The sequence below is a fragment of the Leucopleurus acutus genome (assembly GCF_964270905.1).
Source record: "Leucopleurus acutus genome assembly, chromosome: 11".
Taxonomy (NCBI): domain Eukaryota; kingdom Metazoa; phylum Chordata; class Mammalia; order Artiodactyla; family Delphinidae; genus Leucopleurus; species Leucopleurus acutus.
The window spans coordinates 56,553,357-56,577,989 of NC_139152.1; the positions used below are offsets into that span (position 1 = coordinate 56,553,357).

General features: G+C 38.8%; 1 protein-coding gene and 1 pseudogene across 2 annotated transcripts; one reads left to right on the forward strand and one right to left on the reverse strand.

Moving 5' to 3' along the window:
* Positions 1 to 3,665: 3,665 nt before the first annotated feature.
* LOC309968944 (cytochrome b-c1 complex subunit Rieske, mitochondrial-like) lies at positions 3,666 to 14,465 on the reverse strand (annotated as a pseudogene). The gene is made up of 2 exons: positions 14,351 to 14,465; positions 3,666 to 4,482 (listed from the first exon to the last, which is right to left on the reverse strand). The product of its transcript is annotated as a cytochrome b-c1 complex subunit Rieske, mitochondrial-like (transcript).
* On the forward strand, positions 14,427 to 20,635 carry LYZ (lysozyme). Its single transcript, XM_082849593.1, has 4 exons — positions 14,427 to 14,599; positions 15,831 to 15,995; positions 18,316 to 18,394; positions 19,707 to 20,635. The coding sequence occupies exons 1-4, from the start codon at positions 14,464 to 14,466 to the stop codon at positions 19,771 to 19,773; spliced, it is 447 nt and encodes a 148-aa protein (XP_082705719.1). The 5' UTR covers positions 14,427 to 14,463; the 3' UTR covers positions 19,774 to 20,635.
* The last annotated feature ends 3,998 nt before the right edge of the window (positions 20,636 to 24,633 follow it).

Consider the following 24,633-nt stretch of genomic DNA (forward strand, 5'->3'; position numbering starts at 1 on the left):
AGGTGGGGGGGGAGGAATATATTAGGAGGTTGGGATTAACATGTACACACTACTATATATAAAACAGATAATCAACAAGGACCTACTATATAGCACAGGAAACTCAATATTCTGTAATAAACTAAATGGGAAAAAAATAGATATATGTATAACTGAATCAATTTGCTGTTCACCTGAAACTAACACATTATAAATCAACCATACTCCAATATAAAATTTAAAATAATAAAATTTTTTTAAAAAAGAAGGAAAAACAGCAGCAACAACAACAGCAACGAATAAATGGACACCTGAATTCCATGATTTAAAGAGAAGAGAAATTGGTAAGGAGAAACAAAGATGAGTGGAACATAATTTCAAGAAATGAGGCAATGGAAACTTCATTCACCAAGAATTTCTTTTTTTTTTGGCTGCACCATGCATCTTGCAGGATCGTAGTTCCCCGACCAGGGATCAAACCTGGCCCCCCGGCAGTGGAAGTGCAGAGTCCTAACCACTGGTCCGCCAGAGAATTCCCCCACCAAGAATTTCTAATCATAAAAAGATACTCTTGCTGTATCTCAGGAATTCTTAATTGCTGACTTCCCCCCTCCCTATATTTATTTCTAGATATATAATGGAATTCTTTTTAAAAATTGGAACTCCTATTTATTGTTGTAAATGCTAAAGTCACACTATGATATGAATGCTTCACTTTTCTAAGTTAAGAATTTACAGCTCCAGGGCTTCCCTGGTGGCGCAGTGGTTAAGAATCTTCCTGCCAGTGCAGGGCACATGGGTTCGAGCCCTGGTCCAGGAAGATCCCACTTGCCGCGGAGGAACTAAGCCCGTGTGCCACAGCTACAGAAGCCTGCACGCCACAACTACTGAAGCCCGCTCGTCTCGAGTCCGTGCTCCGCAATGAAGAGTAGCCCCCTTTCGCCACCACTAGAGAAAGCCCACACGCAGCAATGAAGACCCAACGCAGCCAAAAATAAAATAAATAAATTTATTTAAAAAAAAAAATTACAGCTCCAGCCCAGACCCTTTTTTCTAAAGCTGAAAGATCACAGGACCCAGCTGCCTACCAGACACATCGACTTGGGATTTCAAACACAACATATTAAAAATTGGACTTATCTCCTATCCACCCTATCCTCCTCTAAGTTTATTCACTGTCCTGTATTCCCTATAATTGGCCTGCCAGAAACCAAAAAATCAAGGTAGCTTTCCCCCTCTACCTTGCATCTCCCCATCCAAGCAATCCAAAACTTCCCCTGGTTCTGATCCTTTGAATATCTGTCTTATCTGTCTGCTGTTCTCTGTACCTCCTGACTGCTTCTATCTTGGTCTTTCATTATTTCTCTTGTAGATTGTAACAGCAATTTCTCAAAGAATTATTTGCAGTCCACGGTCCTCCTAAGAGACCATGAATTGAAAAAAAAAATTAAAACTTTTTCCCCCATTTTTATGGGCTAATGATGCATAACTCCATATATTTTCATTTGTATATACAACAAAGGATTAATTGTGAATAACCACCTACCTGAGTTACTAAGGATTACTGAAATTTTGTATTAATAAGCTAAAATTAGCACACGAATAGGATTTACCGATTAAACTATACCCTATAAAGAAGTCTGGCAGAATGCAATGTTATTGTACATCAATTGTTGGAATTACCCTAATTTTCAGAAAGGATGCCTCATCATTGTCATGGTTTTCAGTTCCTGCTTTTTAACTATAATTTCCCATAAATGTAGATTTATATCATAGTGCTTTAGGTTTATAGCTACCCTTAAAGACATATATTCATTTTGATTCAAATATTAATCATTCACAACCCTAATGATAAAGTAGATGTATATATAATCCCATCAAACTTTGGTTTAAAAAAAATGATACTTCATCCTAAAGACTCAGTACTTGTTTCTCAGGAAAGCGGCAACAGTAGGGTAAAGTATCTTATGGGATCATTTCTTTCCCCTGCAAAGTAGACCACAGTCAAAAGAGTTTGAAGATCATGGTCTTTATTACTATCTTGGCTTTTAACTCCTGCCTTCCTCCTCCAAACACACACACATTATCACTTTAGTCTGTACTACCAAGAAGGGATCTCTTTTGCACACAAAGTATAATTATTTTGGACTTCCCTGGTCCAGTGGTTAAGACTCCATGTTCCCAATGCAGGAGGCATGGGTTTGAATCCTGGTCAGGGAACTAAGATCCCACATGCCACATGGCACTGCCAAAACAAACAAGCAAGCAAATAAAAAAACAAAATATAATTGTTTCATATCTCTTGCTCAGAATATTTCAGTTTCAACATTACCTTCAGCAATGATTATTAACACATTTAGGTGTTTTTCCCTTTAAGAATAGGTAAATAATAATTAAAGCTTTTGACATTCTTCTGAGAAAAACGTACATATACACATACACACAATAAAATCTTATACAACTTCAGAGGTTTTGCAACACCCCTGAAGCCCAACCACAGATCTAGGAATTCCTCACCCAGCCTATACAATTTACAAATTGAATCTCCTTTGAATAGCATAAAAGGTCTTTTGCTTACCTAGCCAAACTCTTTACTTCCACTCCCCACTTCAAAAGGAATTTCCAGAACATACTATGTTCTCTCTTATACCTTTTTTTAAAATAATCTTTTAACTTTAGAATAGTTTGAGATTTACATAAAAATTGCTGATAGTACATATAGTTTCTGTATTGCCCAAACCCAATTTCCCCTATTTTTAACATCTTACCTCAGCATAGTACATTTGTTACCATTAATGAACCAATATCTAAAAGTTATTAGTAAATAAAGTTCATACTTTATTCAGATTTCCTTAGTTTTTACCAAATGTCCTTTTTCTGTTCTAGGATCCTATCTAGAGTACCACATTACATTTAGTTGCTAGGTCCTTTTGGCTCCTTTTAGCTCTAATAGTTTCTCAGACTTTGCTTGTTTTCGATGACCTTGACAGTTTTGAGGGGCACTGATGGGATATTTTGTAGAATGATGCTTAACTGGGATTTGTCTGATGTTTTTCTCATGACTAGGCAAGGATTATGTGTTTTGGGGAGGGAGACCACAGATACCAGTTTCATCACATGGTATCTAGGATACATACTATCAACATAACTTATTACTGTTGATATTAACCTTGATCCACTGGCTGAAGTAGCATTTGTCAGGTTTCTCTGCAGTAAAATTACTCTTTTTGCTCCTTTCCATGCTATATTCTTGGGAAGAAAGTCACTATGCACAGCCCACACTTAAGGAGTGGTTAGTTACGCTCCACTTTCTTTAGGGCAGAGTATCTACATAAATTTCTTGGAATACTTTGGCATGGGAGATTTGTCTATTCTCCCTTTCCTTTGTTTTTTTCTTTTTTTTTCTCTCCATACACCAGTCTGTAATTTTTGATTAGAATTAACTATCAAAGACACTGCACCTTTGAAGTCTTTGAGCATAACAGTGTTTAACAGTGGTTTTATTAGGTGAATGCTTGAAAGTATTCAACATGAAATTCAATTTACTTCACATGTTTGCAAACACATTATTAGCAATTCTTAAATATTTCAAATCAACTAATTTGAAGTGCAGAAGGCTTGTTCTCAAATAACTCTTCTGAGGTGACACGAAGACTGAAAGAAGTCTATGACTTGAGTCCAGGTCTCTAATCAACAATCACTATATCATCACTGGTGAACTCATATGAGGGAACTTCAAGGTTGAGAGGTGCAGACCCCTTCCTGATCCTGCCAGATGCATCATAGTGTGACCCATGGCAAGGGCAATAATAACCACCAAAATCTCCTGCATTTGCAATGGTACACAACCAAGATGAGTGCAAACACCTATCAAGACAAACCATTCAGGTTTCTTCACTCGTTCTAAATCATGCTGTGAGTCCCTCAACTGAAGTCCTTCAACTGCAGCTTTCTGGTCAGTTTCCTTCTTGGTTCTGTGGCGCACAAACGGGTTGGCCTCTCCATTTGAAAGCCATGTTCTTGCCCTCTGGAATATCGGGTAACTTGATTCCGGTTTTGGACATGGCCAACACATCAGCAGAAGCACTCATGCTGGAAACGAACTGAGAAACGACATTCTTGGCAGCATACGCGACACCCACGGTAGTTGTTGCAGTTACCAAATAGGAGAAACCTTTTGTAGCCTCACTGCTCTCTTTTGAAGACTTTGTACTATCTAACACTTGAACACGACGATAGTCAGAGAAGTCAGGCACTTTGACGTTCGTATGGGAATAACGAACAGAAGCAGGGACATTGAGGCCCACGGAGGCGACAAAAAGCTGGCCTGCGTGGCCTGACCACTCGGCGACTCCCAGCACAGGAAGGACTGCTTCACGTCCAGCACTGGCGACTCCGAGGTGGCGGGCACCGTGGCCTGCACTAGTGGCCGACAGGACGGGCGCAAAAGGGCCCCGAGCGGGTGGCGACCAACAACATGGTGACAGCAGCTCCCTCCCTTTCCTTTGTTTTTAAAATTGTTTTACCTCCATCTGAAATGATGAAATAACAAAACACTCCCAGAATTTCCATGGCTAAACACACGATTTACTTCTTGTTCATGCCACAATCATCTATCATAGTTCAGCAAGTGGTTCTGTTCCACACAGTCACTCGGGCACCTGGGCTGACAGAGGTTTTACCAACAGGTAGCTAAACCTTCTGGCACATACAACTTCACCAGCTGCCAAGGCAGATAGAAAAGTACTGGAGTGTTTTTGCACTAGCACTTAAATGTTACAGTTTAGAAGTGACTCATTATTTCTACCCATAGCTCATTGGCCAGAATTAGTTACATAGCTCTTCCTAAATTCAAGGGAGTAGGGGAGTATAATCCTCCCCTCTGCCTGGAAGGAAGAGAACCAGACATGAGAAGTTCCTATCACAAGTCTCCTACCCCAATTGCCCACCAAACAAAATCCTATTCTCCCTCCAACTCTCATCCAGCTGAAATGCTATGAAGCCTTCACTGTCTCTTCCCCACTGACTTCAGGTCCCCTCTGTGCTCCATCAGCCCTCTGTGCAGACCAACAATAAAGCAACTATATATTGGATTGTAATTGTTGGTTTGCATGTCCTGTAGAGGAAAACAGTCATGCCTTTTCACCTTGGTATCCTCAGCATTAACATGGTGCCTCTAACATAGAAAGTATTCAATCAATCAACTTTTATTATTTATTGAATTAGTTAATAGACAAAGTCCTAAACTTACAACCAAATGTACACAGAACCTTCTTCCATAATACAATTATTCATGTATAATTTCTTGACAATTGAAGTAGAAATTTTTTTCCCTTACTATAGTGAAGCGTTGAATAATACCTTCAAAAATTTTTACATATATTGGCATGAGGAATCCTGTGTCTCAAACATATTGTCTTATTTCTAATTTATTCCAGAGGCCTGAGTTAACTCTTTATAAAAAAATGATTCTTTCTTTAAAATTCTAGGTTACCTTTTTGTAATTGTTTTCTCATGTTGGAGAAGCACATCCTTATGTAGTTTGTAGTTGTTTTTTATTTGTAAGTTTGTATTATTTCCTTGCATCATTTGTAATGTCAAAACACTGTGGGTTTTTTTTTGTTTTTTTTTGTGGTTTTTTTTTTTTTAAACACTTTTAACACAGGTAGTCAAGAGAGAAGAATAACACCTTAATTGAAGGTGGAATGCATTTTTTATACAGGGAATTTACCAGTTTTGTTGAATGTCTACACATGAGTGTGCTTCTTTCTGAGATGGCAGAGGAGAAATCTTAAAGGAGCATAAGTCCTCAAAGAGCTCATCATGATGAATATGAGGACAATATGACAGCAAACCACAGAATAGACAATAAAGCCATAGATTACATGTGATTGACATATGTGTGTTATAAACTCTGAGTCCTCTGAGTTCAGGGTTGGCATGCTCTGGATGCAAAGTAGGTTGGAGGGGAGAAAAACTGGACATAAGGGGACTACTTAGAAAGCCATGTCAGTAGTCCTGTCACAAAATTCAGATCTAAACTAGATTTCACATACCAGAGTACATTGAGCATATTTGACTTGCAGTGAATTGAATTTCTTACATGAGGAAGACATTTTAAGTGTAGTTTTTCTGTATTTAGGTTTATTTTATTCCCATTATTTTTCACAAAAATTAGTAGTCATGTGTGTATGTATATCTATAAACTTTTCCATTTTAGAAGATAGTATTCTTATGAGGAAACTGAAAATTATCTTAAGTTCCTAGATGTTAAAACATCCATTCATTTTTTTTTAGCAGGTTAGAGTTTACCATTCTATATTTGTATAGTATTTCTAATTTACTAAGTTACTCTTTAATTGAAAATCATTATGAATCGGCAGTCAAAGAAACTATTTTTCAAAATAAATGTGTAAGGCACTGATAACTAGCCCTCATCATCTTTGGGTCAGGTCATTGTGAGACCTGTGTGTAAATGGTGCTATGTTTGTGAGTTCAGTTCCTTTCTGACTGAGTTGGAAATAGACCACTCCTATGCCAGCAAACCAGCCACTTCACAGAGGTATGATATTGACCTGAGAGATGGGGGATTGAGATGGGGGATCGGGGTAAGAAAATGTGTGGCTGCATCTTAAACAACTTAGAGTGATGTCAAAGGAAGAACAGCACCATCTTCAATTAAATGTGTACATATAAATTGTTGTTAATAAGAAGTTAAGCATATTATCTTATTTACTTGCTAAGGGTAGCAATAAAATGTTTGTTTGTCGAGAGGGGGGAAAATACAACCCAAATACATGACCTTATTCCCCTATTTACAACAATTTCTTCTCTCCTCCCCCAACATTTTGTGATGTTACCAGAGCTAATGTACGGATTGAAATCATTGTTTTCTAGTTCAATGAAAGAAGTTTAATGATTATGCAGTTGCACTGGCACAAATAAAAAGATCAAACAAACCTGAAACCCAAAAGTCATACTTAATAGAGAAATGAAATCAGAATACTCTTCTGGAAAGAGGAAACTAAAGTGGGAGCATTTTCATCTCTTTGTAAACAAGACTGTTTTAACACATGTTTGAAAAGTCAGTTACCTATTTCATTATAATTTCTCAATGATGAATGCCCAATTGTGTAAACTGAGAAAGGATTTTGTAACCTGACCGATTGTGGGAAGGGAAATATTTGTTCATAATGTGAAAAGGGGCAGGGAAAAAAAAAAGGAGGAAGTGAAGTGAGATCCAGCCTAAATTCTGATTGCATAATGATAACAGAAGTAATAGTACAAAGGAAGTATTCACAAAGAAATCAAAAGCTTGCCACAATTATCAGTTGTTCACATATCAAGAATATTGATTTTTAAATAGTCTCTTAACTGTTCCATGGCATTGCCTGGTGTTAGATCAACCTCTTAGAGAAAAATCACACTTTTAAAATAAATACATAAAATGGGTTTGTACAACTATATCGGGAGCTAAAATCAGACAAGAAGTAGACAAAGGAGTTATAGTGTGTCAAAGGGTGAGAATTGGGTCGCGGTAGAATTTCTTCCCATTCACTTCAACTTTTACAAGGTAATGTGGTAAACTGAAAAGGTCATGGAACTGACCTGAATCCAAATCCCAGCTCTTCCACTCACTAGCTATATGTCTTTGGGCAAGAGACTTTTCTTCTCTGGGACATATATTTTTTCATCTGTAAAATAGATATAATACCTATCTTTAAGACCCCTGTAAGAATTATAAGTAATGTTTATTAAGTGGTTAACACTTCATAAGCATTTGATAAACAAAAGCTAGTATTATTTACCTTTCCTTTTCCCCTGTATCTCGAACTCGTCTGGATAATCTCTAATCCTGATTATTCAAACCTCCTAAATATCTCTGAAACACTCCCAGTTCTCTGTTACCCACCCCCACCTTTGTCTGCCATCTGGACTCCTTGCCAGTTTTCTAGCAGCAATCCCTGAATCCAATCTAGAGTGTTTTGTTTCGTTAAGATTTTGATCCAGTTACTCTCCAGTTTAATACTCATGAATAGTTTCCCATTGTCTTTGGGATTAAGCGCTAAATCTCACAGTTTTGGGGATTAAGCTTCCAGGTCTGGTCCTGCTCACCCCTCCAACTTTCTCTTTGCCACCAGATATCCTAACATTTCTTTCGTTGTCTACATAGTACACTGAGGAAACAGCAGGAATGAAGACAGAGAAGAGAGTGAGTACGTGGCAAGTATCAGGAATGGTAAAGTCTCCTCTATGACTAGCAGTAAAGTACATGGCAGATTACTAGGCTAGTAGTATTTTTTAGGCTTAATGATCAATTGATGGGTCAGTAACTTGTGGCTCTGTGCTAGAGCACAGTAACTAGAGACTCTTACAGCACAGTATTGCTACCATAGTAGAAATAATTTCTCTTGTGTATGTTAAATAGTATTATTTTTTCTTGTTATGAACCAATTACCTGACTCAAAACACAAAAACAGCAAGACCATAGAGAAAATCAAGTACAAAAGTTAGATGATTTCTGGAGTTTGGATGGTGTCAGGGAACACAGGAAATTATCTTGTTTGATCTATTTTGCAAAGAGTGGGAACTGAAATTACAGGGATATCGAGAGCTAAAAGAAGAGAAAATGGTCACTAATCCTTGAGGAAAAAAATACAGTGGTCTGGATTAGGCAAACCCAAACCATTTACCATTTTTCAATGACCCATATACCTGAGGGGCCAACAAAATGCCACCTTTGGATTGGGGTCAAGCACTGCTCCTAAGTCAGGGAGTGTCCCCACAGGGAGCCACTCTGACCTGTGGCCAGGCTGCTGGACTTGCTGGGAGCAGCTGTGTGCTGGTCCTGTTTCACAAGGCTGTTACATGCCACATTAGTTGAAGAAGAATTTACTCCACCTTAACCTTTCAACATGTGGGCTCCCCCAGAGAGCCCTGCGGTGTTCCTCGCCACAGCCCTCCCAACTGCCCCACCCCTCCAGATTCTCCTAGCAGCCATGCTGCCACAGCAGAGATGAGACTAGGTCCTCTGCACCCCTGAGCCAAACTACACAAGGACGGCATCAGCTGGAGAATGCAGTGAGTGCAGCTGCCCTGACCGTGGTCTCCCAGGGTCCATAATGGCTTCAAGAAAATGGCACTGCTTCACTAACAAGTGATTATTTATACCTTTTGACAAAACTCATGCCAATGCCTCTTTTCATTAATACAGACAATTTTGATTTACCAGTGTCAGTACAAACACTGCACAAACACTCACAGATGAGTATAATTTGATGGTATAATTTGGTTGTATTTCTATTCTTAAGTTTTTTGGTTTCCTTGGAGTTAATAATTGCCTTACTTTTCTGTTTGCTTAGTTTTCCATGTATTTATTCATGTATTAATTCATTACCCAAAGTCTCAGCCAGAGTTGTCAAACTCCCTTCAATAGGTTCAGACATTCCAGGCCATCTCTTCTGGTTTTCCCTAGGGAGTCCACAGGGACACTTCTCCCTTCATCTCTATAATTTCCCTTCTCCTCTTTCCTGTATTAGAACCCTGTTTCCTAGAACCTACATCTTCTATCTTATTTGCTCCTTTTACTTTTTATTTATTTATTTATTTTTTGGCAGCACTGCACAGCTTGTGGGATCTTAGTTCCCCAACCAGGGATTGAACCCGGGCCCCGACAATGAATGCACCAAGTCCTAAGCACTGGATTGCCAGGGAATTCCCAAGAATACATCATTTTGTAATTTCTAGAGACATATGCCTTTTTATAGTACAATTTTTTTAAAGTGGCAAAAAGAACATGTTATTAACAGACCCAAATACCTTTAGTTTCTCTGTAATAAGAAGTCAAAAGCAGATAACCTTAACCTATGTTTGGCAATTAATGTTTCAGTATTTTCTCTTATTTGGAAATTATCTAGATATTCAATGAATATCCATCATTTACAGTTAGGGTTACGAATAGATTTTGGAAACTATTTTTAAGCAGATATATTTTATAGAACATAATGATTGTTGCAAAATTCATTTACAAACTTTTCTCCCACTTACATCCATTTAATTCATGTGTTCTTAACAATTATTCTTGAGTTGCCGTGAAAATTTCATGAGATACGAAAAGTTAACCATCATTTTAAGTTATTTTTGTTGTTGACAAACTAGGCAAGTAGCAAAAATCACAGAAGCAAAGACCCCAAACATTTAAACATGGCTTTTTTTCCCCTACCACGTTGACATACATGAAGAAAATCGTTTTTGTTGTAACTTTATTTCCTTAGGCTAAATTTATGATTTTATAATCTCAGGCATCTAGTAGAGATAACATAAACTTATTTGACTAGTCTTAATTTATATAAGTGCCTGTATTTTCTTTAAGCCAATTAAATAGAGCTCTTTCACAAGTTTTTAGGAATACTATCCAGAGGGAAAAAAATATCACATATACATAACATACATATATAGATATACATAGACACATAGATGCAAACAGAGATCTTATAGATTTCATTTAAAAATTTTAGCCACATATCAGGTACAGTAGTACAAAACTCACTAGCATATAAAAGAATAGTTGGGGGCTTCCCTGGTGGCACAGTGGTTGAGAGTCCGCCTGCCGATGCAGGGGACACGGGCTCGTGCCCCGGTCCAGGAAGATCCCACATGCCGCGGAGCGGCTTGGGCCCATGAGCCACGGCCGCTGAGCCTGCGCGTCCGGAGCCTGTGCTCCGCAACAGTGAGAGGCCCGCATACCGCAAAAAAAAAGAATAGTTGGATCTAAATGGTGTTTCTGGCAGATTGAACAAGTTAAGTTTACCTGCTCAGATGGCTGAAGCTTTTACCAATATTTGTGGAAAAGACTTTTAAGAATTTTACTTTTCTTTAATACATGATCTTATGGAGGGTGTGGACAAAATTTGGGGCAAGGGAGCTTATGGAAATATAAAATAGCAGTTTGTTTTTAAAACTCTCTCTCTCTTTTTTTTTCCAGTCCCATGGTTGCTTTAGCCAACAATTATCTTTATTTTTTTATTTTTAATAAATGCATTTATTTATTTATTTTTGGCTGCATTGGGTCTTTGTTGCTGTGCACGGGCTTTCTCTAGTTGCAGCTAGCAGGGGCTACTCTTCGTTGAGGTGCGCGGGCTTCTCATTGTGGTGGCTTCTCTTGTTGTGGAGCATGGCCTCTAGGCTTTTGTAGTTGTGGCACGTGGGCTCAGTAGTTGTGGCTCACGGGCTCTAGACCGCAGGCTCAGTAGTTGTGACGCACAGCCTTAGTTGCTCGTGGCATGTGGGATCTTCCCAGACCAGGGCTCAAACCTTTGTCCCTTGCATTGGCAGGTGGATTCTTAACCATTGTCCCACCAGGGAAGTTCCAACAATTATCTCTTTGGATGCTTACATTTCAAAGATGTAGTAAGATCAATATTTCCAACGGACTGAGAAAGGATTGTAGGTTTTATCTAAGAAGGAACTCGGGCATATTTGCCTACTATCAGAAATCTAGGATAATTACTGTAATGTTTCTCTTTTGTTTAACAATAAGATGGGATAGTTCAGTGATTTTTTTTTTTTTTTTTTTTTTGTAGTGCCAGCCCAAGATACGGGGAAGGTCTGGACCTGGTGGGGTCTGCTTACAGAGTAAGGGACAATAAATCAACTCTTCCTGTGTATTTTCTGAACCTTCAAAGCTATTTCCTGGCTATCAATATTTATGTAAGTTGTACACCTGCTTGAGTGCCACCTGCACTTCTTGACATTTGTTCTCTGATCTTCCCCTCCTAATCTTGTTAAGGAAGTGTTTTGTTTTTTCTCACACTAGCCAACGTATTCCTCTGTATCTCTCTTCTTTCTTTCTTCCTTCCTTCCTTCCCTCCTTCCTTCCTTTCTTCAATCTGATCTTCCCATAGGTACCAGTAGGCCATCTGTTTAAGATGAGGGCTCTCTTAAAAATCCTTTCAGATGTAAAAGTCCAAATCTTTAATATACCTATTTCAACTGTGACTCCAAACCGGTAAATCTTTTTTTTTTTTTTGCGGTACGCGGGCCTCTCACTGTTGTGGCCTCTCCCGTTGTGGAGCACAGGCTCCGGACGTGTAGGCTCAGCGGCCATGGCTCACGGGCCCAGCCGCTCCGTGGCATGTGGGATCCTCCCGGACCAGGGCACGAACCCGTGTCCCCTGCATCGGCAGGCGGACTTTCAACCACTGCGCCACCAGGGAAGCCCTCTTTTATGTCTTAAAACCAATTTCAAGGCTTAACCATGGACACAAAATGTGTCCCCTAAGAAATGTAACCCTCTCAAGATGCAGAGCCACTCCAGAGGTAGCCTAAGAAAGCAAAGACCTTCATTGTCACAGGTGTCAGAGAAACATCTATCTCCCACAAAGTGAGACACCTGAAATCACTGACCTACTTATCTGTGTTACCAGAAAGGGGATACTGGGATGAGAATTTTTCCCTCACAAACAAGGCAATGAAGGTAGAGGCGATAAAGGCCCCTTATGGACTGAGACCCTTTATTAAGACAAACTCCCCTGAGAGCCAGCATGGTTTGACAAAGAGAATGTTGCCTGTCACTTCATGTCTTAGGCTCTTAGCTGGCTGACTAGCTGCTGATGCAAGCCTGACAGACAGTCTGCAGAGTGGCAGAAACCCCACTCTGCCCCAGAGTGGCAGAAACCAGAGTGGCAGAAACCAGAGGGAATATTCTCACCGGTTACAAAGCCAAGTTCTCAGTACATAAAATGAGACAAAAGGAGATTCTCATCTTACGGTTTTTCATCCTTATGACAAATGACACAAAAGACAGAGACACAGGAAAACATGACTCTTTCTGGGGGGCTAAGAATCAATACCCATATGTGTTGATTACCAACAACAGAATCACAAAAGTCACGGTTCAAGATCTATCTTCACAAATGTTTTTCTCATGCCACTGTGCATTTGGAAAGGAAGGGACAAGGAGAAATGTTTATCCTCCTCTCTTGACTGTCCACTACAGACAGAGATCTGGGAGACTGACATGGTAAGAATTCTTACCTTCTGCTGGTCTGTTGTCAGTTATCCCATATCTAAACTACAGTCTCTAGGGAGAGTAGAGTGTTCCAGCCTTTTACTGTCCCATCACCAGAAACTGTACAGGAGGAAAAATTTGTTTCCTTTTACCCTTTTAGGTTTTTGGCTGGGGCTGTGGAACAAAAGACAGATTAACAAGAGAACAAGTTTATTAATATATATATCTCATATATACTTATAAGAAATGCAGGGATGAGTAACTCAAAGAGGTGGCTAGAACTTGGACTTACATATCCTCTTAACCAAAGAACAATATATTTTTAGAGGAGCAACAAGCACTAGGCTTCCAAGGGTGGCAAATTGTGGGACGATCAATATATAAGAAACCTGGGAGGGAGGGAGACGCAACAGGGAAGACATATGGGAACATATGTTTATGTATGACTGATTCACTTTGTTATAAAGCAGAAACTAACACACCATTGTAAAGCAATTATACCCCAATAAAGATGTTAAAAAAAATATATAAGAAACCAATGGAAGATAATAGCTAGTCAGTAGATGTTGTTTTGTAGAGTCCTCTGGTGCTGTCTTGGGGCTAAGTGTCTAGGGTTGTAGGTGATTAATTTCTGCACAAATTTATGTTCTGCTTTCAAGAAAATAGGGGGAGGACAGAGAACTTTTCTTGGATCTGCTTCTTTTCAATTGCCTTCAGCTCAAAATCATTCTCATGCCAAAGGGCAAGATTTTTTGGTGATATATTCTGGTATTCTTCTGTAGGTTTTGCTATAAAGTTCCCTTGCTTTGTAATGACCCTTTATGTTCTAACATGGAAATGTGAAGTAAGGCATTGTCAGAAAGGAGTTAGGAATGTTGTTGACATGAGACTTATTTATAATAGTAAACATTGGTTTATAAATTAAGAGTTTACAATAGTAACCAAAGAAGTTAGTATAGGAATCTGGCTGAGCAGCATGGTGTTGTGCTATGTAACTATCAAAACAACAGAGTGTCGTGTTCTTTTGTGGAAATTATATAAAGTAATTTTAAGTGAAAAAGATGAAGACAACATAGTGAAGGCACATAAAACAATTTAATGAAAATGAATATTAATCAAAGATTGGAGCTCATTTGCAGTTACGTAAAATGTTCAGTTTTTTTCCTTTATAGTTGCTGAAATTCATGATAAAATAGGAGGAAGTTCCTCTTTTGGCAATAGTGCTAATCCCAATTCTTCTTGAGCAATGTCATTTCATTATTTTCTTGCAGGTCATCCTTAGGACCTCAGAATATCCCTCTTCAAACATAAGGAAGAAAACTTTTAAAGACAGTGGACCAATAAACGGTTCCTGTTTTCCACCTGTCTCAAAGGGTGGAGCTGCCAGACCACTCGGAGAAGAAGGAAGTGAAAAGACGCTAAATACCAGGGCCAGCTCACCCTGGCCAGCCTGGAGGTCTGGCTTCTCAGTCAGCATGAAGGCCGTCCTTATTCTGGGGCTTCTCCTCCTTTCTGTCGCTGTCCAGGGCAAGACCTTTGAGAGGTGTGAGCTTGCCAGAACTCTGAAAAGACTTGGATTGGATGGCTATAGGGGAGTCAGCCTGGCAAACTGTAAGTTAACTCTTCTTCATCCGTCCAAATAGTTAGCCAGGTGTGGAACAGATACTCATAGAGGATGAAGAATAAGAAAGGGACTTTGAGTGAATGGACTTTTTTATTCCTTTGATGGTTTGTACACTTAAAATGGTTAAGAACATCAACTTGTTCCTTTAGAATCAGATGTACCAGGTGAAGGATTGAGGCATGGGAGGACCAAATTCTGTACCATTTTAAGCATGCCAGGACCCGTTGTACGCTTCTAGTGCCACTAAATTTGCCCGCTGGCACATGTAAGCTGACTCAAAGATTCATTTGTGCACCGAGGATATGTCTATCAAGCCCTTGGTGTTGGACTCCAGCCATTTCCAATTTGGAACTTGGGTTCTACAAGCCTGAGTAATGTAGTATTTTTTTCATTTTTAATCCCCCTACCATGATGTTGGGTTTTTAACAGCAAAGTTTTTAAAAAATTACATTGAATTCTTAAAACAGGGACAGTAGGAACCTATTTCCCCTCAGTCAATATCTATATAAGGATTCCTGAAATGCAGCATGAAATGACATTTTATTCTTACTCTAGTTGATTATTTTTCATTTTCTTCCACAGAATTCAAGATGTGCCCTAAGTAAAAGTTACTTTATATTTTAGTCCATATCTGCCAATGTAATCACTGAATTTTTCAGATTGAATTCAGACATTTCCCCTCCATAACTATTTTTGAATGAATGAGCAAATGGCTAGATGGGTGGATGGATGACACAGTCTTTCCTATTCTATGACTCCTGTTGTCTGGATTCTAATTTGATATCCAAATTCATCTTTAGGTATCATAAGAAATTTTCTTTCTCCCAGAAAATCCTTATTTTTCCTAATAAAAAGCATTAGCATATGCATCTGCTGCTAATTACCAAACCCACTCAACATCTCTGTTGATTTTCCTATTCTAGGCTGAATCTTACCTGAGGGATGGGAGCAGGGGAAGGGTAATAGCAATGGAAGAAACAGCTATTTTAGTATTTTAAAAAATATGTTACCTTGTTTCATTAGTATTACCAAATGATTTGCTAACAAAAGAATTCTAAGGGCCCTTTAACACCAAAGTGTTAAAATATTTTACAAGTAAACTACATCTTTATAAAGTCGTTAGTAAAATAGAATTAGTTAAATAGAACTATATAATTATGCTATGAACTATAAATCATATGGTGTTGCTGTTTATTACTTAAAATACGTTTTTTTCAGGGATGTGTTTGGCCAAATGGGAAAGCAATTATAACACACAAGCTACAAACTACAATCCTGGAAGCCGAAGCACTGACTATGGGATATTTCAAATCAATAGCCGCTACTGGTGTAATGATGGCAAAACCCCAAGAGCACATAACGCCTGTGGCATGCCCTGCAGTGGTAAGACAAGATAATGTTGAGTGATGGCACAGGATCCATCTGGTTATACTTACAAGAATAGAGATTCAATACAAATGAAAAGGTCTTGAAGGGTTCATCAGGGACCTAGAAAAACTCCACCTTAACTTCTAGAAACTCTTTATTATTCTCATAATTCCTTAAGGAAGAAATTAAAGAGCTGGTATCATAAAAGTTTGCTGTTTTCTAATATACAAAAGCTTCTGGAATGACATCACTTTATTATAACTGGACTTGTTGATGCTTTGTAAAGAACAATGCCAATTGGACATATGTACACTACCAAATGTAAAATAGATAGCTAGTGGGAAGCAGCCACATAGTACAGGGAGATCAACTTAGTGCTTTGTGACCACCTAGAGGGGTGGGATAGGGAGGGTGGCAGGGAGATGCAAGAGGGAGGGGATATGGGGATATATGTATACGTATAGCTGATTCACTTTGTTATACAGCAGAAACTAACACACCATTGTAAAGCAATTATACTCCAGTAAAGATGTTAAAAAAATAAATAAATAAAATAAAATTTTAAAAAAAGGAAAAAAAAAGAACAATGCCATTCCTCCTACTTACCTTGTTTGGGGAAGTTTAGGGATAATTTGGTGTGTGGTCATTTTTTTTTTTAATCTACCCTCCTTTATTGGAAAATGAAAGGATTAGTAGTTAACCAAAGAGGAGGAATATGTGTGGTCCTTTTAAAAAAATTGTTTTTACTTTTTATTTATTATGAAATGTTTTAAATATATGGAAAATTAGAAACATTAGTATATTAGTATAATAAACATCAATATGCTCATCATGTACTTTAACAGTAAAACATTTTGTCATATTTACTTCTTTTATGTATATATTTTATATATATATATATTTTTTTTTTTGCTGAGTGATTTTAAAGTGAATTAGAAACATTATGACATTTCATTTCTAAATTCTTTAGTTTGCATCTCCAAAAAATATAGTTCCTATATAAACATTGTTATTCTAACAAGTTAATTTACGGACTTGTTTAATTGGGGTGAAACAAATATTCTATTCAGTTCCTTTTTTTTTTTTTAAATTTTATTTATTTATTTATTATTTTTGGCTGTGTTGGGTCTTCGTGTCTGTGCGTGGGCTTTCTCTAGTTGCGGGGAGCGGGGGCCACTCTTCATCGCGGTACGCGGGCCTCTCACTGTCGCAGCCTCTCTTGTTGTGGAGCACAAGCTCCAGACGCGCAGGCTCAGTAGCTGTGGCTCACGGGCCCAGTTGCTCCGCGGCATGCGGGATCTTCCCAGACCAGGGCTCGAACCCGGGTTCCCTGCATGGGCAGGCAGATTCTCAACCACTGCGCCACCAGGGAAGCCCTATTCAGTTCCTTTTAAAAGAGAGATAACATGTGGAATCTTTAGTACATAAAATACTGGAGAAGTATCACAAAATTGATATTGTTAATTTTTAAATATTAAAAGAGAACATTCGTCTTAGAATATTCTTTTGTATCCAGTTAATTTATTTAAAAAAATATTCTGTATTATATAATAATCTGTGGTCATTGAAAAAACATTCTTACTACCCAGAGATGTATGACCACTGGAAACTTTTGGTATACATATATTCTTTGAGGATATGTATCACTTACATATATGAATGTAAAGCTATGTTATACACATATGTACACACATACAAACATGTAAGCAATGTGTGTTTCAACAAAAATGAAATTGTACTATATTTACTGCTTTACAATTTGCTCTTTATTACACAAAATTATTTTTGTCAACAAATACCAATCTTTATTATTTTTTAAAGATGAATAGAATTCCACTTTATAAATATTCTATAATTTATCAATCCAACTCTTAATGTTAAGCACTTAGGCTGTTTCCATTTTCCCCTATTATTAATTGCTATGAAACACCTTGTACATACATCTTTGGGTACATCTCGTATTATTTCTTTAGGGTGAATTTCCAGTAGTAGAATTGCTGAGCAAAAAAGTGCTAGACCGGTTTCTACTTGTTGGTTTGTTTCTGTTTTGTTTTGTTTTTTACAGTGCCTAGTAAAAAGAGAACCTTCTATCACATTAGTGAATAATTCCAGAGCTTCCAATGACTTTGGTAAATGAGAAACAGAATGGTTTATTTCATGCCAAATGGGATGGAATGAAGAAAGAGTTTTCCCCCCACATTCACAGATACATGGACTCTTAAAAAATAATTTTAGTTGTTCTTTTCTCAGCCTAAGAGAATGAAGCTGGCTGAACCTAAACTTAAAATGAAATTTCTATGAGCATTGTTTCCATTTCTCACCACTTCTTTTTCAGCGTTGCTGAAAGATGACATCACTGAGGCTGTAATGTGTGCAAAGAGGGTTGTCAGTGATCCACAAGGCATTAGAGCATGGTATGCTTTTTTTGTCCCTTCCAGTTTTATTGAGATGTAATTGACATACAGCACTGTATAAGTTTAAGGTGTACAGCATAATGATTTGACTTACATACATCATGAAATGATTATCACAATAAGTTTAGTGAACATCCATTATCTCATATGGATACAAAATTAAAGAAATAGAAGAAAAAATTTGTGTGTGTGATGCAAAGTCTCAGGATTTATTCTCTCAACAACTTTCGTATATAACATACAGCAGTGTTAATTATATATATCATGTTGTACATTATATCTTTAGTACTTATCACTGGAAGTTTGTAGTACCTTTGACTGCCTTCATCCAATCCCCTCCCCTCACACCACCCACAACCTCCACCTCTGGTAACCACAAATCCAACCTCTTTTTCTATGAGTTTGTTTGTATGTTCGTTTCTCTGTGTTTGCAGTATAATGGACCTACAACACTATGTTAGTTCCTGTTACAGAGCATGCTATGTGTTAATCATTAAAGGGGAGAGCTGTTTTACCCTACTGTTATGAGAGAAGTGAGGGAATATTTCCAAAGACCAACGTATGCTACTGAGAACTGAAAATTGCAGCTTTAGGTATATATGCTAAACAACGTATCACATAGAAACCATCTATGTTAACTGATTCAGAATCTTATTCTTTTACGCCTCAATTTTTTTTTAGGGGATTTCTAGAGTTTTTTTCTTTTTAAAAAATATTTATTTATTTATTATTTTTGGCCGCATCGGGTCCTCGTGGCAGCTCACGGGCTCTTCGTTGCCGTGCGCGGACTTCTCTCTAGTTTTGGCGCACGGGCTTCAGAGCACATGGGCTCTCTAGCTGTGGTGCTCGGGCTCAGTAGTTGTGCCATGCGGGCTTAGTTGCCCCGCGGCATGCGGGATCTTACTTCCCTGACCAGAGTTCGAACCCGCATCCCCGGCATTAGAAGGCGGATTCTCAACCACTGTACCACCAGGGAAGTCCCAATTTCTAGAGTTTTTAAGATTTTCCCCACCTTTGAACTCCTTGTCATATCTTGAAATTATTTTTGTAATTAAGTAAATGTGGAATGTACTTTGCCGTTGTGGACTACACGGGACTCAACATTCTTCTTCAGCATTCTGTGCTCTAGTGAAGGCTTGGGGGGAGACAGGAAGTACTTGGTATACATATCTCCATTTAATACTTGGATTGATCTGTAGCCTGTATTTCAGTATTGATAAACTATTTTGTTCTCCCAAAGGATTTGAAGTATGTGTGTTACAATGAAGGTATGTTTTAACCTTATTACCATGTGTTTCATCTTTCTCTGCAGGGTGGCATGGAGAAGTCACTGTCAAAACCAAGATCTCAGGACATATGTTCAGGGTTGCGGAGTGTAACTGTGGAGTTTTCTTTCTTCAGCTCATTGTCTCTTTTTCACATTAAGGAAGTAATAGTTGAGCGAAAGGTCATACTACCATTCTTTCAAACAAATAATGTTTTTACAGAAGCAGGAGCATATGGTCTTTCTTCTAAGAGGCTTAATGTTTACCTCTTGTGTTTATTGTTTTATATTAGGCCTACAATATTTTTTGGTTTGCTAATAGAACTAATGCTGGTGAATATTTGTCTAAAATCTTAATTATTAAATATATGTCCAGTACATTCAGTTCTTAATCAAAGAAATAACCCAGACTTAATTTTGAATGATATAAGTACTCCCCAATATGCAATAAAAATATAACCAAAGAATATGTTTAAACAAATTGATCTTAGGCAAAATCCCACTTGTGTAGGCATGTGACACCTTCATCTGTTCTGTCATCTCCCAAAACAGTAAAAGATAACCACTCTTTGTTGGGCAATATAAAATTTTAAAAAGAGCAGAGTGCCAAGTGGCTAAAAATAAAAACAGCCTGAATTAAGAATTTTGTTTCCATAAAGTGTGACCTTTGATTTGAATGTTTTCTTAGAAATGTTGCATTTACACAGCTTTAAATATAAACTCACAATTTATATATCAATCTATCTTATCCCTTTTAAAGAACTCATTTATGCGTCTTGCTGGTCATGAAGGAATATAAAGAGGGATTAGATGACCTGTTGCTTTTCCTTAATTTTATTAAGTTAGATTCATGCATTATGACAAATTCAGAGGCAGGTGAGTTTTCAAGTATTGAAATAATTGCTAATTAACCACAGGTGTGAAATTCTGCATGCTGTAAAAAATACAAACATTTTCATTAAAAGATTTGCAATTCATACCTTGTCTCTTTGTTTAGAGCCCTTTAGTATCTCTGAAGAAATACATATGTATATATTTGGAAAAAAATGATCTGACACTTAGTGTTTCCTACATCCTCACCTGTACCGAAACAGCTGGATATTGCTGGAAAAATCCAAAAACATGCTGACAGATGTCACTTTTTTTTTTTTTTTTTTTGGCCGTACTGCGCGGCTTGTGGGATCTTAGTTCCCTGACCAGGGATTGAACCCGCACGCTCAGCAGTGAAAGTGTGGAGTCTTAACCACTGGACTGTCAGGGAATTCCCCTCACTTTTTCACTGTTGTGGCCTCTCCCGTTGCGGAGCACAGGCTCCGGACGCGCAGGCTCAGCGGCCATGGCTCACGGGCCCAGCCACTCCGCGGCATGTGGGATCTTCCCAGACTGGGGCACGAACCCGTGTCCCCTGCCTCGGCAGGCAGACCCTCAACCACTGCGCCACTAGGGAAGCCCTCCCCTCGCTTTAAATTCATAACCACAAATCTCAAATGGGCCTTCAAGTCTGCCTGGTCATCTTAGTCACTTCTCTGCAATCCTTCTGTGTTGGTGTCCCCACTCTCCAAAATGACTATCACTATTTACTTCTCTCATTTCAAAGTCCCAGCACACACGCCCAGCCACTGGCCTTCCACACTCTCTGCTGTCAGTAGAGGACCTGGCCTCATATTACACTGAGAGAATAGACACAACCTTAGACAAAATTCTCCCCCTCCTCACCACCATTAACAGAGGTCACATCTTTCCCTGGGCCCATCGTCTCTTCAAACCCCTTTATTACTAGGATGAAGGGCCTGTGTTCCTGCCAATGGCAGTGTCTCCACATGCAATCGTCATCGAAGCCCTCTCACTGCTCCAATTTAGGCGGTTTCCTGCATCCTGAGTTTCTCCCTCTTTGCTGGATCACCCCCGTCACTGTACAAACTGCCCTGGTAACCTTCCATCTTACAAAGAACTCTCTGTATTCTCTACATGACCCTCCAACTACAGCATCATTCTCTGCTTCCTTTTACAGCAGCACTTGTGGGATGAGATATATCTATATTTACCAGCTCCACGTCCTCACCTCCCTTTCTCTTTTCAACTCGTCTTCATCTGACTGCTATCCTCACTCAGCTGAAAACTGCTCCAACATGACTCCTTTTATGATGCCTTGGGGCCAGTTCTAGTGATCACTTGTTTTCTGTTCATCTTACTTGATCTCTCAGCAGCATTTGTCATACTTCTAGTTTCTTCCTCAGCTTCTTCTCATTTACATCCTGCCTCATTGATGGCTCCTTCTCAGTCCTTCTTGGCTGGCTGTTTCTCTGCTGTTTGATTTTTAACTGTGGGAGTGCCCCGGGCTCAAGCCTATAACCATTTGATAGACATGTTTTACTTCCTCATTTATTTGTCTCTTCTTGCTGAATTATAACTTTCAAAAGAATAAGAGTTTTTCCCACTTTTTAAAGACATTGACATCATCTCAATCTTTCCCAAAATTTGCAAGTACAGCCTTTTATGTTTTCTGACAGTTTGAGAATACACTGTCAACATGGTGCCCAGTGGCTCTGAATCCTTCTGTGTGTAATTCCTACATAACCTCAAAACATCATCCAAATCAGGAGGTTAACACTGACAAATTAGGACCACCTAATCATCAGATCCTATTCAATTTCATCAACTGTCCCCATAGGTCCTTCTTAATTAAAAGGTATAATTCAGAATCATGTGTTATGTTTGGTTGTTATGTTTTTCAGTTTCCTTCAATCTAGATCACTTCTTCACTTTTTTTCTTGACTTTGCTGACTTTAACCCTTTTGAAGACCACAAACCAGCTATGTTGTAAAATGACCTAAGATTTTTCTGATATTCTCTTGATTAGATTAGGTTATGCATCTTTGGCAGGGATAACACAGAAGTGATTGTGCTTTTCTCGTTGGATCCTTTCAGGTGACATGCAGTTTTTAAATATTCTGTTACTGATGGTGTTCACATTCATCATTTGAATAAGGTGATGTCTGCAAGTCACCTCCACTGTGAAGTATTTGGGAGAGGGTAAGGTACTTTGAGAAATTCTGTTCCTCATCAAAATGTCAATGTACGCATTTACTTATTATATCAGTATGGACCCCTGGCTTCCTACTTTATTCAAATTATAATGAGTCATAATCCATTACTATCATTTATTTTAATGTTCACATTGTCCCTGATTTGGCCACTAGAGCCTCTGCAAGCTAGTTTCTGTGTCATTTTGACATGTCCCCATCATTCTTTGTGCACTTTTTTGTTTTCTGGCATAAGATATTCTAAGGCTCACCTTGTTCTTTTCCTGCTTCAGCCTGGAATCAGCCATTTCTCCAAAGAGCCCTTCTTCCTCATAGTGGATAACGGTATTTAAAAAATAAGCTCTGGGCACTAGAGTGTCATTGTTCCCAGGCCCCATCAATGGCCAGGGCTAGAGGATATGTGTATTGACATAATATTTATCTATTTAAATTGAATTTGTATAATACCTCCAATTCCAATCCCACACCACAAGGTTAATTCTAGTTTTTTCCTTTTTCATGTTGGTAACTCCCTTCTATGACAGTGAGAAACCTGGCACCCATTGTCCTTCATATCCTGAAAACGTATCCTTAGCACATGCATATATTTGATCAATTTGCCTGTATGTAACCAATCTCCCAACACTGCCACACCATGGAATACATGCTCTCCACTCAGGCTTTGATACCCCTCATTGGGCCACCCCTACTTCCACATCTGGACACCTTCTTTACTGTGTTACATGTGTTACTCTGACACACCATGCTGGGCCACTGTCCTTACAGGAAGAAGAGCAGAAATGTTTTACTCTTGTTTACACCCATATTCCAAACACCTAGAACAGTGCCTATAACATGATACGTGCTCAATAAATATCCACTGATTGAATCTCTCCGATTATTTAGTATATTCCCCCATGCTGGGCATTCTGAGATTTTTCTTTTCTTTTTTTAAAAATTAATTTATTTTATTTTATTTATTTTTGGCTATGTTGGGTCTTTGTTGCTGCGTGCGGGCTTTCTCTAGTTGTGGCGAGCTGGGGCTACTCTTCATTGAGGAGCACGGGCTTCTCATTGCAGTGGCTTCTCTTGTTGCGGAGCACAGGCTCTAGGCGTGTGGGCTTCAGTAGTTGTGGTGCATGGGCTCAGTAGTTGTGGCTCGTGGGCTCTAGAGTGCAGGCTCAGTAGTTGTGGCACACGGGCTTGGTTGCTTCGTGGCCTGTGGGATCTTCCCAGACCAGGGCTCGAACCCGTGTCCCCTGCATTGGCAGGCGGATGCTTAACCACTGCGCCACCAGGGAAGTCCCTCTGAGATTTTTCTTACTCTCTGATCCCACATGATTCCAGTACAGCAGCTTCTGGGGTTCCAAGGGTCAGGTCTCAAATCTATGTGACCAGCCATGAGAGGACAGCAGAGGGCCCCAATACAGGTGCAGCCTCAGGCTTCAAGATTCTGGGGCCATTTTGATATGAATAAACAAAAAAGAATATGGGTTTATTCATATCAGGATTTCCAGAGGTGTATGAAGAATGAATCAAGGTAGGGGAGAGAGGCTTGAAGAGTGACAGCTCAGATGCAGAGATAGGATATATCCAAGAAGCACCAGGACAGACCCATAACAATGGCTGACTGAAGAAATAATCAGAGATTAGCAAAAGTTGGCTTAAGAGGGAAAGCAATAGTTTTTGGCGATTCTGCTTATTGATAAATCTGTCTTACTTATACCTGTTATATTAATACAATCAAGTTCCCAAACCAAATTTCAACCCTTATTCTGAGAATGAAGTAAAAAATCAATATCAAAGTTTGACCATTTTTAAAAGAAATTCAATTCCTATGTTGCTTAGTTTCACCTCAGGATATTATTTGAAATGCAGAGTGATACTCCAGATGATAACGGGGCTCTTCATGTAGCACTAATTGTAACTAAGCCCTGAGCACATTTCTTGCA